Raw genomic sequence first — 14,937 nt, forward strand, 5'->3', positions numbered from 1 at the left:
GGAACAAATTAATTTGTTTTTAGTTCATTTCAATGGGAAACATTTGTTTGAGTTACGAGAATATCAACGTACGGGCTCAGTCCCGGAAAGAATTAAGCTCCTATCTCGAGGTACCACTGTATTTGCAATGTCTCGGAAAAGTTTGAAATTTAAATGTTGCTTACGTCGTGTTAACCGTGTTGCCTTTAGACTTCGACTAAGAGAAATGATGCGGCGCTCTCTAAGAGCAGCCGGGCTCGGCCGTCATGAGTCGGGCCCATCGTCCAGTGACCACCAGGACCCTGTTTCACCTCCGATTGCCCCGCCAAGTTGGGTTCCCGATCCCCCGCCTATGGACCCTGGTGAGTGTCTGAAACTGATACAGTAACTTTTTTGTGATGCATTGTTCTTAGCTTTTTAGCAACACAGAAGCGTTACGTTATTTAGTTTGACTTAGAGAAAATGTGTTTTTCTTTTTATGCAACACGCATAATGCAATGCAATTCAGACACTGTACCGGTTAAATGTCAATTTTTTGGAATTAGGTGAAGTGTATTATTTCTCTAACTGTTTTCCATCTTGATTTAACAGATGGTGACATTGATTTCATTCTAGCACCACCCATGAGTTCTCTAACAACAGCCTCAACGGGGACCAGCCAAGGACCGAGCACCTCGACAATACAAGGTTACCAAATTGCTTCATGATAGCAATATAGTTGTCATATTTGTTTCACTATAGTTATCTTGGTCTTGCATGGTTGCCTTGACTAGACTTATCATATGTAAAGGTTTGATAAATTATCGATTGGCTCATGTCAGGATTTCTTTTCAGAAATTCAGAATTTGAAGCTGGATCTTGTATTTATATTTGACTGACCATTCGTATATCATTGCAGATTGATTTTACATTCAACAAGCCATTTTCAGACTTTTCTATGAGGCAGTCAAATACAGAGAAATGCTGTCTCAAAGCGGATTCTAAAATATCCATTAATACATGCCTCCTCCTCTGTATTGCTGTATATCAATGTGCATTCTCCTTTTCCCAATATTAACAGGACCATTGACTGATCCATCAGTTGTTGAATCTAAAGACAGGAAGGCCAATGCCCACCTTATCCTCAAGCTGATGTGTGACAGTGTTGTTCTGAGACCACATCTACGTGAACTATTGTCTGCCAAGTATGATACTTAAGTTCTTTACATTGGACCATAATATTTTTCTTGTTCAATGCCGTCTTTAACAGATTTTCCATTCAATGAAATGTTTATGAAATAATTTTTACACTCTAGTTCAATAGTTTTGCTTTTCTTTTAAAGGGATGCACGAGGAATGACACCATTCATGCTGGCAGTTAGTGGAAGAGCCTACCCGGCGGCCATCACCGTTTTGGAGGCAGCACAGAAAATGACCAAAGGTAAACAACCATCTTAACTGCTTACACCAACTTTACCAATTTTGTTTGCCTTCATAGCAGGAAAATGACTTTTCTATAAATTATGAGAATCAACCATTTTTCTTGCTGACTATGTCAATTTTTCAATTCCCATTTATTTTCTTTTTGTTTTGTGCCAACGAATATTAGGAGACCCCAGTATTGCGGAGAAGGAGGATTCAGACTCGGTTTTCATGGAAATGATTTGTCCTTTGGGTACCAACCCAGATGATTCACCCCTTTATGTCCTTTGCTGCAATGACACCTGCAGTTTTACATGGACTGGAGCTGAGCACATTAATCAGGTAAGCTGTCACTCTGGCTCTCTAAATCACTGCAAATGATTTAATGCTATAGACATTAAATATGATTCACTTTGCCTTTGACACCTTCATCTAGGACATATTTGAGTGTCGGACATGCGGATTACTTGAGTCTCTTTGCTGTTGTACGGAGTGTGCCAGAGTGTGTCACAAGGGACATGACTGCAAGTTAGTATTTATTTTTTGTTGTTGTTGTATTACAAGCTGAGATGCTTTAAATATCATTACTACCATATGTTGGATTATAAAATGCCATTGCTTTGTTTTGCTAGACTCAAGAGGACCTCTCCTACAGCATACTGTGACTGCTGGGAAAAATGCAAATGTAAAACACTGATTGCGGGCCAAAAGGCTGCTCGTCTAGATTTGCTGTACCGATTGCTCACAACCACAAACTTGGTTACAGCTCCAAACAGCAGGTGAAGTATACCCACAATAAACTTGCAAAGAAACTTGCCATTGGGATACACAATTGTGATTTAAATTACTTAAATCCTTAGGGGTGAGCATATACTACTGTTCCTAGTACAAACTGTTGCTAGACAGAGTGTAGAACACTGCCAGTATAGGCCACCACGCATCAGAGAGGACAGAAATCGCAAAGCTGCAAGTGCAGATGGTAGGTTTTCCATCGGCTTCCGTTTTATTTAGATCGCCTCATGTCTACACTATCAAAATGTCTTTTTTCTCTATTGGAGATTCTGACATGCCAGATCATGACTTGGAGCCACCCCGCTTTGCTCAACTGGCTCTGGAGAGAGTTCTGCAGGACTGGAATGCCCTGAAATCTATGATCATGTTTGGATCTCAAGAGAATAAAGATCCGTAAGTCTTAACACTGACACCCTGTTTCTAAGAAAATACTTTAAAAGGGAGAGATCGCCTACTATAAATAGGCTTCATTTGAAAAACTGTTGTCAGTGTATGAAAACTGTATGTCTGCTTATCAATTGGCTGATCAAATTAAATGGTTCTTGGAGCAGTGTTGTAAGGGGTGTTAAAATATTTTAGTAGGGTTTTGTTTATCCCCGTTTCAGGCACATGGCCATATAATTGAATCTTATGTTTAGTCGTTGGCTGGGCTTCCCCCGATCCCAACCACATTAACTGAATGATAAGCAGACAAATTGTCTTTACAGTTCGCATGTGCCAAGCGAATACTGGTGTTACCAGACAACTAGTCTGAAAGTGAGCAAAATTACTAGTAATTCCATTTCAAGAACACTTTTCTAATTGACTTGTTTTATTTGTCTTTAGTCTTAGTGCAAGCAGCAGAATTGCCCACCTTCTTCCTGAAGAACAGGTCTATTTGAATCAGCAGAGTGGCACCATTCGCCTAGACTGTTTTACCCATTGCCTCATTGTCAAGTGTGCTCCTGATATCACTGTAAGTCCACTCAGCAGCAGGCTTAGATTCTTATTGCTCCCACCGCATGTTAACACTAACATTGGTTTTGACATTTATTCCAAATCATTCAACCATGGTGATTCTTTGTCTTGTCTACTTCAGTTCATAGACACTTTACTTGGTACACTGGTGAAGGAGCTACAGAACAAGTACACTCCTGGCCGAAGAGAGGAGGCAGTCAATGTAACAAGGAGATTTTTACGTTCTGTGTCAAGAGTATTTGTAATCCTCAGTGTGGAAATGGCCTCGTCTAAAAAGAAAAAGTAAGAATTCCATATAATATATGAATCATAAAATCAGGTTTTTAAATATAGGTACAATTTCTTGACGTTGTAAATGAGTTTTCATTCTAATTTGTGCGATCCCAACTGTTTTTCTTCCAGCAACTTCATCCCCCAACCTATTGGCAAATGCCGTCGTGTTTTCCAAGCTCTTTTGCCCTACGCTGTAGAAGAACTCTGTAATGTGGCAGAGTCGTTAATTGTTCCCGTGCGAATGGGCATTGCAAGACCTACAGCTCCATTTACTTTAGCTAGTACAAGCATTGATGCCGTCCAGGGCAGTGAGGAACTATTTTCTGTTGAACCACTTCCCCCAAGACCTTCACCAGATCAATCTAGCAAGTGTGTTATTTTGTTTTTCCTAATGTCGCTTTTATATATTATGATTAGTAGACCTGGGCGATACTAAAAGTACGATAATTATCGTCAAATTATTTTTGTCAACAATAATAAAACTTTTGATAAAAATATAAATATAAAATGCAATTACACCACTCAAAAACCATATAAACGCCAGTTCCAGACCAACGTTCAGTAGAAGAGGAAGATAGTGAGGAACAGCAAAGCAGAATTAGCCATATTTGGTTTACACAGAGCACGAAAGCAGAAAGACTTTAACGCAGCCGAAATGAGTGATTATGGGATGCAGGACGACACCGAGCCTACCCACTAAAATATCCAAGAGAAGTTTCCGTGTCGTGTACTTTATCTATACTTATTATGAACGCATATGTAAATTTAAAGGATTGATATCAAGAAATATGCTTGCTTTCTGTTGATTATTTTATTTATTTCATAGTACACAGTAATTTTGGGTTTGCAGGCAGGCAAATTTATTTTAAAACTCAAGATGCTTGTCAAAAATGTTGACGCTTTTATTATTCATTACTTTTCTGTGTAAGGAGGGAGTTGTCTTATCTTTATTGCACAATAGAAAGGATCAAACTTTAAAATCATATTTTAAATTCTCTTTTCAACTAAGCTACCATAGTTACTTTCATGATTGAATTAGAAAAGTAATTTATTTACTTTTTTACTGTAATCTGAAGTTTCAAATTTTCAAAGACGAAATATGTGATAGTTATCGGGATAATTCTCTATCGATTTCTTTATATGTCGTGATAACAATTTTTGTCATATCGCCCAGGCCTAATAAGCTAAGTGAGTTGGTTATTCATATTTTTTCTATCTGTTAAAGAGATAATAAATTCACCCCAAAAAAAACACTGAAATATTTTCTATTTTTCCAGTTCAAACCAGACAACTGCTTCCTATATCATTAGGAACCCCCAACCACGGCACAGTGGTCAGTCTCAGCCTGTTAGAGGAAGAGATGAGGAACAGGATGATATTGTTTCAGCAGATGTGGAAGAGGTAGGAGTTTTATATTTTCTTGCCTCTGGCGCATTTTCTTAGAGTTCATTATAGAGAGAGTAAGCATAAAATAATATCGCCTAACAAAAGTTTGTTTGATTTATTTAAGGGACAATGCATATTTATGAACCTGTAAATATGTAAGATTATAGCCCAAGGCTAATTTCCACCTTAAGTCCCGTGCTCAGGTTGATGTTAAAAACATTCAAAACACAAGATCAAATCAAAAAGAGAATAGTAGGGAGGAAGAAGGAAAATAACACGCCAAAAGACTAGAAAGCAGCATACTTAGAAACGATGAGTTATACACAAAAAGCACAGGTCTAAGCATTGTTGTGATAACGATACCAGTCACCTCTAGAACCGGCTCTTGTTGATATATTGGATTTTTAAAAATGTTTTTAAGAAATTCTTGCAGTAGAGTTGGAGCTTTGTGATGGAGGATTTTGTAAAACAACTGCAACACAGAGCAAAATATTTAGTTTTAACCCAGAGTGAAATTATATTTTGATTATCTTTCAGGTTGAAGTTGTTGAGGGAGTAGCAGGTGAGGAAAACCATCATGATGATCAAGAAGAACAGGGAGAGGAAAATGTGGAGGCAGAAGGGCAGCATGATGAGCATGATGAAGATGGTGTGACATTTTTTTTAAATTCTTGAAGCGTAGATCCTGCTCTAACAGATATATTTCCCTTTTTATTATTGTTAGGAAGTGACATGGAACTTGATCTTCTCGCAGCGGCTGAAACAGAGAGCGACAGTGAAAGTAACCATAGCAATCAGGATAATGCTAGTGGCCGTAGGAGTGTTGTCACAGCAGCCACAGCTGGCTCTGAAGCAGGTTGGATTGTATTTACCTTTGCAGTGTTCTTAAAGTTCATGTTTTCTTTAAACTGTTTTTTACAACAGAATTGTTTTACTTTTCAAGATACATACGGTTTACTATTTTCATATCTCAAATAATTTTTTCCCATAGAAAATAACTAAACACAATCTAATCCGCTCCCACCTTCAGAAAAAAAAACCCCACCAAAAACAGGATATTACAATGGAAAAACATCTTTTTATTTAATTCACCACCTACTCGCAAAGTAACAAATATCTATCTGTTGGTTATGATCTTCAATACTAAAATGTTTAATTACTGAGTACAGACAGGTGGTAGTGGTACCGCGGAGTGCGCAGACGTGATAGAGAGACTTGAGAACGGCAACGTGATCATAACATTACATAAACTTTAAATTTGACTTATATGAATTTAGATTACTATTCCCACTTAAAAATAAGTATTAATATTACATTACACTAAATTTAAACCTTGTGCAATAACTGAGGCAAAGATGTTAATGTATTCCATGGTGGCTTTCGAGTCAGTCCCTGCTGGTTCTCCATGCCTCAGAACCGAGTGTATCCCAGTTCAGGTTTTTAAAATTAGCAAACCAGCAATGACTTGCTCTGAAGGGTTTGCTTTCAACTCCATGTAGATTCCGGTGGGTTTTTCCCCCCCAGATTATCGACCTGATCACCCATTTTTTTCTTCACAAGTGTCTGAGAAAGTAATCACCGTAGGACACACTTACCACTTCCATGTTTCTGTGGAGGTCTCAGTCATTATGGTTTGTAGCCCAAAAGCAACTGGTAGAGATGCACCTCAGAGCTTTTTTCCTTGTAGTTGTGCATCTGTAGATGGTATAATTTCCAAGTTAGGCAGAACAGTTTATTTTGCCATTGCAAGGCAGAAGGTAGATTCGGTAAACTTGTTTCAACCTCTTGTCATTCAGACGACAGTCGTAGTAATGGCTTCAATTCTTTCTCTTATTAAACTGTATTAGTTCATTTGTGATTAAATTGAGTTTTTTTCTTGTATAATTAGAGAGCCTGGACTCAAATGTTGGGAAACACTGCTAATCAGTTTGTAGCCTTCCCAAATGGTGTAGTAGAACTTTTGCTACTTGTAGTTTTTTTTTTTAATTTTATACTTACTATATTTCTCAAACTAAACAGTTGCGCGGTTCATAAAAGGTATTGTACTGAACAACACTTCAAACCAACTAACAAATGCATACTTCACTTAACTAGTATAGTTTTGACCTTTTTCCCTTCCACACATTTACTATGTGTGTAAAGATGATTCCACACACAATTTATTCCCATTTGTGTTTTCTCTCTTTTTTTGCTGGTAAAAGGTGCCAGCAGTGTCCCAGCCTTCTTTTCGGAGGATGATTCCCAGTCAAATGACTCTAGTGACTCGGACAGCAGCAGCAGTCAGAGCGATGATGTTGACCAAGAGACATTTTTGTTTGACGAGCCCCTGGAGAGGACAACTAATGCTACACATGCAAATAGTGCTGCTCAGGCTCCCCGATCTATGCAGTGGGCTGTGAGAAACACCCCCAGCCAAAGGGCAACTGGAAGTGCTCCCCCCAACTCCTCAACATCAGCTGGTCAGTGGATATTTTTGTCTGTTTATATTAAATGTGAATAAATTCCCATATTGAATGCTAATATGAGCATCTCTTATCAACAGCAAGCTCCACTGGACTCATATATATCGACCCAACCAATTTGCGTCGGTCAAGTGCAATCACCTCCAGTGCTGCTGCAGCGGCAGCGGCTCTGGAGGCCAGTAACTCAAGCAGCTATTTGACATCTGCTAGTAGCCTAGCGCGAGCCTACAGCATTGTCATAAGGCAGATCTCGGATCTCATGAGTTTGATTCCAAAGTACAACCACCTTGTCTACTCACAGTATCCTGCCTCTGTGAAGCTTACCTATCAAGATGCGGTCAACCTGCAGGTGAGCTTCAGCAGGCCATTTTATTTAAAAAGAAACATTAAATTAGACTGAAATTATTAGTGTTAAACATTAAGGACAAATATATTAAATGCTCCATGATTTAAAAATAGGATTAAAAGTAAGTTTTCTAGGTTTCTTTTTTAGTAAGCATGCTTCTTAGCCATCAATCTAATTTCCCCTAAACTAACTGGCTCATACAAATCGAAATCCAAAGAAAGATAGGTTGCTATGCAAATTATGTATACATACTGAATATTATGATTTAAATATATATCAAAATAAGACATATAAATGACAGCTAAAAAAGTTTAAACTAAGAAAATGTATAATTTTAAGGGATAATTTAGATCCCATTTCTATACTCTTGTCTGCTCGGTTGTCAGACGTTGGAGACTATGTGGTGAAAATGTTTTTGTCCAAAATTTTTATTAGATGTGCCAACACGTTATTTAAAATCACTAATGAAAATCTATGTTCTATTCTGAATAAAATAATGTGATTTAGGTATGATGACCTCATTAACATTAGTTATTATGATGCATTACAGTTAGTTATTTTTCCACTATACTACATTCATAAACGTTATGATCAGATGCCAAATTTTTGATTGTCTTGAGCATCATTTTTTTTGTATTGGCAGAACTATGTTGAGGAAAAGTTGATTCCTACTTGGAACTGGATGGTGGCCATCATGGATTCAACTGAGGCACAGTTGCGATATGGCTCAGCCTTGTCATCTGCCGGAGATCCAGCTCATCCAAGTCATCCGCTGCATGCGTCGCAGCATTCAGCACGGAGGGAACGCATGACTGCTCGGGAGGAAGCCAACCTCCGCACTTTAGAAGGGCGCAGGTAATAAATAAATGAAATCTGTTCATTGTCATAATCCTTCATTTTTTTTTTCAGAATATTTTGTGATTTTGTAAGAATGTCATCACTTTTTTTGTTTTTCCCCAGGAGAGCTGCCACTCTGCTGACTGCTCGCCAGGGCATGTCTGCTCGTGGTGACTTCCTAAATTATGCCTTGTCACTCATGCGCTCTCACAATGATGAGCACTCCGATGTTCTTCCTGTGTTAGATGTCTGCTCGCTCAAACACGTGGCATATGTTTTCCAAGCGCTCATCTACTGGATTAAAGCCATGAACCAACAGACCACCCTGGAGACTCCACAAATTGATAGGAAGAGGTAACTAACTATTGATGTCATGTTTCTCATCATTCTTTGGTTTTGAATATAAGGTATGAATCTGCCCATTTATTGCCTGTAAAATTTTCAGAATTGGATTGAGTTACAACTTGCAAAATTGTTGTATGGTGGTACCTCGAGATACGAGTAAAATCTCGAGCAAATAATTATCTCTAGATATGGGAAAAATTTCGAGATACGAGAAAGCCAGGTGGCCTAGACATCTTTTTGGCGCATCTCTTTCGTGTATAACAGATATGTATGAGCACTGGGCGGAGCGTTGCATTTTTATCAGTTTTTTTTTTCCGTCAATCAGCGCAAATACCGAAGCGATCGCTAATACGAGGAGTATAGTATATTACTTCTCGTTGGCTGCTCATAAGAACATCAAGGGCACTGGCTCTCTCCCCGCAACTCCTCGTGTAATATCTATGGTCGCAACTACTCTTGTGAACATATCAAAACTAGGATGCCATTATTATCAATAAAATAAGGTTTTATAATCAATGACATGTGCCCCCAGATCTGCATTTTCCTGCTTCACAGGTTTGTCGGTCTTCCAGACTTTTAAAATACTGATTCACTAACATATTTGCTTGTCTTTCTGCAGAAATCGAGAGATTTTGGAATTGGGTTTGGAGAATGAGGACTCCGAACATGAAAATGATGAGGACACCAATCAAAGTAACACTAATAATCAGATTTATGAGACCTCATGATATTTTTTGTGGTATAACAATTGCTGTTTCGTTACTCCAGGTGCAAATCTGCAGGAAAAAGATGAAGATTCTGTTCCAGCTGAAACTGGTCAGAATCATCCTTTCTTCCGTCGCTCAGATTCCATGACTTTCTTGGGATGTATCCCGCCGAACCCGTTTGATGTTCCATTGGCTGAGGCCATTCCGTTGGCGGACCAACCACACCTTTTGCAGGCAAGAATTGTTACTTTGCCCATCTGCATGTTAGAGAAACACTAAATTCGGCAAATAGCGCTTTTTACCTTTTTTCAGTAGGTTATGTGAATTCAAACACTTATCAACAATTATCACGTGAGAAAAATGTTTGATTTGTAGCAAATGGTGGCTTATAGAAACTCTCTTGCAGCCTAATGCAAGGAAGGAAGATCTGTTTGGGCGACCCTCTCAGGGCTTTTATTCCTCCTCCTCATCTTCCATGGCAGCCAAAGGCCTGGCTGAGGCAAGCGTGGACAGAAACTGCCTGGAGGTAAACTTGGGCTCCTCTCTACCCTCCCCTTCTCAGGTACACTACACCTCTTCACATGAAAGACAGGTGAGCAGCTGTGTTATAATATCTACAATAAAGTGGAATACTTGATTAATTTATGTTTACATTTTGAACTTCCTCTCTTGCAATTCATTTTTCTCTCCACTGCTCAAGCAATTAATTTCAAAGAATGCCAGGAAATTAGTCCGTCATAGATATTGATATTAGAACACAGCATTTGCTTGCTTAATTTGTTCCGATAACAAGTTATATTTCTTCACCACTGACTTTCTGGTTAAAACATTAGTCTACATTTAATGGCATTTTCCCCACAGATCCTGCCCACTAAAATGTCTTACTCTGCCAACCTGAAGAATGTTATGAGTATGGAGACTGGTCAACGGGCTTCTGAGAACCAGTCACTTGCAGACCAGGAGCTTGAAACCTCAAAAGCTGGTCCATCACCCCACGACCTTGCTGCTCAACTCAAAAGTAGCCTGCTCGCTGAAATTGGGCTAACTGAAAGTGAAGGGCCTCCTCTTCCATCGTTCAGGTAGATTTCACCATTTTGTCTTGTTGATTTCATGAAACAATTGGCAAAACTTGAAAGCTTAAGATTGACTTATACTTACCCATTACATAACACTGTTAAGGCACTCATTTAAATCCAGTGGTAGGCGGACTAAACCCTAAACTGCTCCACCAGATGGTCGTAGGGAATACATCAAGAGAGGCAACCAATCGCACCACAATTACATTGTAGCTGCAGCTTTGAGCTGGAATTGACCCCACATTTTCCCGAGTGAACCACTACACCATCAAGTGACATGAAAAAAAGATACATAATTTTCTTAAGCCTTTAAAATGAATAAGATATTCAAAGATATGGACTATTGTTGAGGCCCAGTTCCAACTTGGATAGTGCTTGCCCTTTCATCTAATGAGCACTTACAAAGCCTCTCTGTAATATACTTGATTGAATTTTCCACTCTGCAAGCTTTTACTGTATGATATAGATCTATTTAATAAATTAATCACTTGCTAATAGGCTTTAATGATAAAACCACTGTGAACCCTGCACATCTTTCTGCGGACAATTTAGCTGCCTACATTGTGCCGAAATTTCATGAGCAGAAAGTTCAAAAGGGAACGTACCAAACCCCTTTTCCACCAAATAGTGAAAATCTTTGCTCATTTGACTCGTCTGGTTTTATTGATTTTTTTTTTTAACACAAATATATTAATCGGACATAGGCTTTGTCATCATTGACTCGAGAAAAACCTATAAAAACTAGACTGATATTGCAATATTACTTATGTCATAGTCCCTCACTGTTACTTTGTTCTTGGCAGGCCTCAGTGTAGCTTCATGGGGATGATGATTTCACACGACATGCTGCTCGGACGCTGGCGTCTGTCACTGGAACTTTTTGGGCGTGTCTTCATGGAGGATGTTGGTGCTGAGCCTGGATCGGTACTTTTCCTTTTGTTTATTTTTTTGACTGGAATTTTCATAATTTATTGGACCCTTTTGGTACTTAACATATTTTCCTACTCTAAGGCAAACTTAAATTCCTATGTTATTCTCAAAAATATACAGCACACATTTTAATACCTGTGCCTTTTTTAATTGTAGTTAGAGCTGGGCGATAAAACGATAACGATAATTATTGTAAGATCATTTTTGTCAACGATAATATTAAAAACTTTTGCGAGACAAGCGCTAGTCCCGGACCAACGATCAGGAGAAGAGTATGATGAGGAAACATGTTTTTAGCATGTTAGCAATAGAGGCTAACACGAAGTATGAACAGAAAAGGACAATAACACGGGCAAAATTGGCGATTATGAGATTCAGTACAACACCAAGCCGATGTTGACTGATTGATCCAAGTGACATAGGAGCTCTCAAGGACCGGATTTGGCCACCCCTGCCCTAGTGGGCCACTTGCGGCTTGCGAGCCATACGTTTGACACCACAGGTTTATACGAATAAATTGTATACTGTGTGTGTGTGATCGTCATGTATTGTTTTTGTTTCCTTAAGATTCTTACTGAGCTTGGTGGCTTTGAGGTGAAGGAGTCAAAGTTCCGCCGAGAGATGGAGAAGCTAAGAAACCTACAATCCCGGGACTTGGCCTTGGAAGTTGATCGGGATCGAGAACAGTTAATACAACAAACCATGCGTCAGCTCAACACTCACTTCGGCAGGAGGTGCACAACTACACCCATGGCTGTGCACCGGGTAAAGGTCACCTTCAAAGATGAACCGGGCGAGGGGAGTGGTGTGGCCCGCAGCTTCTACACAGCCATTGCACTGGCGCTGCTCTCCAATGATAAGCTGCCCAATTTGGACTGCGTCCAAAGTGTCAGCAAGGGCATGCAGGCCAGCAGTACGTGTCATCACGATTACAATTCAAGTATGAAATTACAAAGAAACTATCCTGTATTTTGGAACTTGAGTTCATTCTTCTTTACTGAGAAATTTGGAGTTTAGATTTGAACTCTGACGTTAACCTTTTTCCCTGTTCTCTTAGATTTAATGCAGCGTCTGAGAAACAGGGATCGTGAAAGGGAAAGAAGAAGCGGCGGTTTGCGAGCGGGCTCCAGGAGAGATCGGGACAGGTAAACAAACTTAAGCCACGTGAGCCTCTTTTAGAACAAGTCACTACTCTGCCATGAAGCATATTTTGCATAATTTTGTTTATCTTACAGAGACTCAAGGAGACAACTTTCCATTGACACCAGGCCGTTCAGGCCGTCATCGGAGGGCAACCCCAATGATGAGCCGGACCCCCTTCCTGCCCACAGACAAGCCTTAGGGGAAAGACTTTACCCACGTGTTCATGCAATGCAACCTGTGAGTATTAAGCGACTATCTCTTGACAGTGTTAAATTTAGAAATTCATTTCATTCATTCTTTCTTTTTCTATACTGCGTATTCTCGCAAGGGTCGTGGAGGGTGCTGGAGCCTATCCCAGCTGACTTCGGGCACTAGATACCCCGAATTGGTGGCCAGCACTAACAAGATTATATTATATTTTTGTATCACTTAAACCTATTTTGTCTGCAGGCTTTTGCTAGTAAAATCACTGGCATGTTGCTGGAACTGTCCCCTGCACAACTATTGCTGCTGCTGGCTAGTGAAGATTCTCTCAGAGCCAGAGTAGAAGAGGCCATGGAGCTACTCATTGCACATGGAAGGTTAGCATATATTTACCTCTTTGACAAAACATTTATGATATATTCAGCTGTCAATGCTCCATAGTTTTTCTTAATGCAATGGACCGTATTACTTTGGTTTTGTTCTAAGTCTTCTATCTTAGACTGTTGAAAAAAATGTGTCTGTGTGGGGGGGGGGGGGGGATTTCGATGAACGTGAATGAACCCAAGTTATCTGAATAACTTATTTTACCATATTTTGGCATTTAATATACCCGGGTATATTAAATGATTTTTGCTTTTTTAAGCCTCCCGTTTGTGCGCCATTTACTATACTCCTGCCGTTTAATATACCCAGATATATTAAATGACAACTCAGCTTTTTTGGCACGATTTGAATGGTGTTCAGGGGGGCATAATTATAGACAAAGTTCATTAAAATTCCAAGTCAGACTTTATTCAGCAGTAAGTAGTTATAACCTGAACAGTAAGTAGTTTTAGTCTGCAAAACGTTGATACACCCTGTCACGGCATAAAGAGACTATATCCCTGATTGTACCTTCCCTGTTTGTGCGCCATTTAATATACCCCCTCCCATTTAATATACCGGGGGGGGGTGTATTAAACAGAAAAATACAGCCATTGGCAGTCTCTTCACCTGACGTTAATTGGCATAGTAGAATAAAGAAACCAAAACAATCAAAATGGGTACAGGTATTTTGTGCTGTGTATTTTCTTCACCAGAGTGGTTTGTTTCTTTATGATATAGCAATTATGAATTTGCTATAATTTACCTGCTCTTTTGCAAGGATTTGATTCAATAGTCTGCATTAGACCCACTTATTAGAAATCAGAATTTGACTGTGACATTTAGTTACAACTGAATCGATAAATGTCCAACATGGTGAACTATAAATTACCTTTTGTCTCAAATAGGGAAAATGGCGCTGACAGTATCCTGGACCTGGGTCTTCTGGAAGCACCAGAAAAAGCACAAGTAAGATACTTGCTTTTCTTTTGGACCCATCACTTAATTTTAATATTGTCAAAAAGATATGAAAAGGCTTCTCTTTTGATTTTGTTCCTCGCCATAATGTTGTCTAATGGGTTCTTAACAAATTGATGTGTCCTTTACATTATTGCTTTTTCCCCCTTCTTTATAGCAACAGGAAAACCGAAAGAGGCATGGTTCCACACGCAGTGTGGTGGATATGGAGCTGGATGATCCAGACGATGGGGATGACAATGCTCCCCTCTTCTACCAACCTGGAAAGCGAGGCTTCTACTCCCCTCGACCCGGAAAGAACACAGAGGCCCGACTCAACTGCTTCCGTAACATTGGCCGGTACAGTACCACTTTGTACACTCACACAGTCTCCTAACTCTCATTGCAAAAATGTTAGTGTGAGGTGTCCTTTTAACTTACACGGTAAAACATTACTGTCAGACATGCCCATAAAATAGTGAAATGTTTTTTTGTTTTGTTTTTTAAACTAAGCTACACCGGTACAGAATTGCCTATAAGATAGTAGTACAAACATGGTCAAATGTATATTTGGTTAGCTGAATTGTTGTGCATTGTAATTTTAATGATTATAGTAATGTTGTTGTTTTGAGGTGATGGTAGGCCTGGGCGATATATCAATTGTTATCACGATTCAAAAAAAAAATATATATATATATCAGCCAATTGATAAAACATGTTTTTTGCTTCCATATTTGAAGCTTCAAACTTCTGTGAATAACTAAAATTACTTTCCTCGT

The 14,937-nt window shown here is 39.2% G+C and overlaps 1 protein-coding gene across 8 annotated transcripts in view; it reads left to right on the forward strand.

Moving 5' to 3' along the window:
- Positions 1-14,937, forward strand: part of ubr5 (ubiquitin protein ligase E3 component n-recognin 5) — a 41,138-nt gene that overhangs the window by 22,511 nt on the left and 3,690 nt on the right. For 2 of the 8 annotated variants that reach the window (XM_077720413.1, XM_077720419.1), the window contains exons 23-52: positions 190-341; positions 571-666; positions 1,040-1,163; positions 1,302-1,399; positions 1,568-1,722; positions 1,817-1,908; positions 2,013-2,159; positions 2,241-2,359; positions 2,439-2,565; positions 2,998-3,127; positions 3,251-3,411; positions 3,532-3,771; positions 4,680-4,803; positions 5,326-5,437; positions 5,513-5,644; positions 6,990-7,247; positions 7,331-7,599; positions 8,240-8,451; positions 8,557-8,787; positions 9,398-9,471; positions 9,547-9,719; positions 9,892-10,047; positions 10,347-10,564; positions 11,365-11,485; positions 12,059-12,431; positions 12,549-12,636; positions 12,727-12,871; positions 13,085-13,215; positions 14,110-14,170; positions 14,337-14,518. In XM_077720413.1, coding sequence (XP_077576539.1) covers positions 190-341; positions 571-666; positions 1,040-1,163; positions 1,302-1,399; positions 1,568-1,722; positions 1,817-1,908; positions 2,013-2,159; positions 2,241-2,359; positions 2,439-2,565; positions 2,998-3,127; positions 3,251-3,411; positions 3,532-3,771; positions 4,680-4,803; positions 5,326-5,437; positions 5,513-5,644; positions 6,990-7,247; positions 7,331-7,599; positions 8,240-8,451; positions 8,557-8,787; positions 9,398-9,471; positions 9,547-9,719; positions 9,892-10,047; positions 10,347-10,564; positions 11,365-11,485; positions 12,059-12,431; positions 12,549-12,636; positions 12,727-12,871; positions 13,085-13,215; positions 14,110-14,170; positions 14,337-14,518 — 4,701 coding nt within the window. Of the gene's footprint in view, positions 1-189; positions 342-570; positions 667-1,039; positions 1,164-1,301; positions 1,400-1,567; positions 1,723-1,816; positions 1,909-2,012; positions 2,160-2,240; positions 2,360-2,438; positions 2,566-2,997; positions 3,128-3,250; positions 3,412-3,531; positions 3,772-4,679; positions 4,804-5,325; positions 5,438-5,512; positions 5,645-6,989; positions 7,248-7,330; positions 7,600-8,239; positions 8,452-8,556; positions 8,788-9,397; positions 9,472-9,546; positions 9,720-9,891; positions 10,078-10,346; positions 10,565-11,364; positions 11,486-12,058; positions 12,432-12,548; positions 12,637-12,726; positions 12,872-13,084; positions 13,216-14,109; positions 14,171-14,336; positions 14,519-14,937 lie in introns of all 8 variants that reach the window. The other 6 variants (XM_077720414.1, XM_077720417.1, XM_077720412.1 and 3 more) reach the window with 6 other exon arrangements.

This window comes from Stigmatopora nigra, chromosome 7, assembly GCF_051989575.1.
Source record: "Stigmatopora nigra isolate UIUO_SnigA chromosome 7, RoL_Snig_1.1, whole genome shotgun sequence".
Classification (NCBI taxonomy): Eukaryota; Metazoa; Chordata; class Actinopteri; order Syngnathiformes; family Syngnathidae; genus Stigmatopora; species Stigmatopora nigra.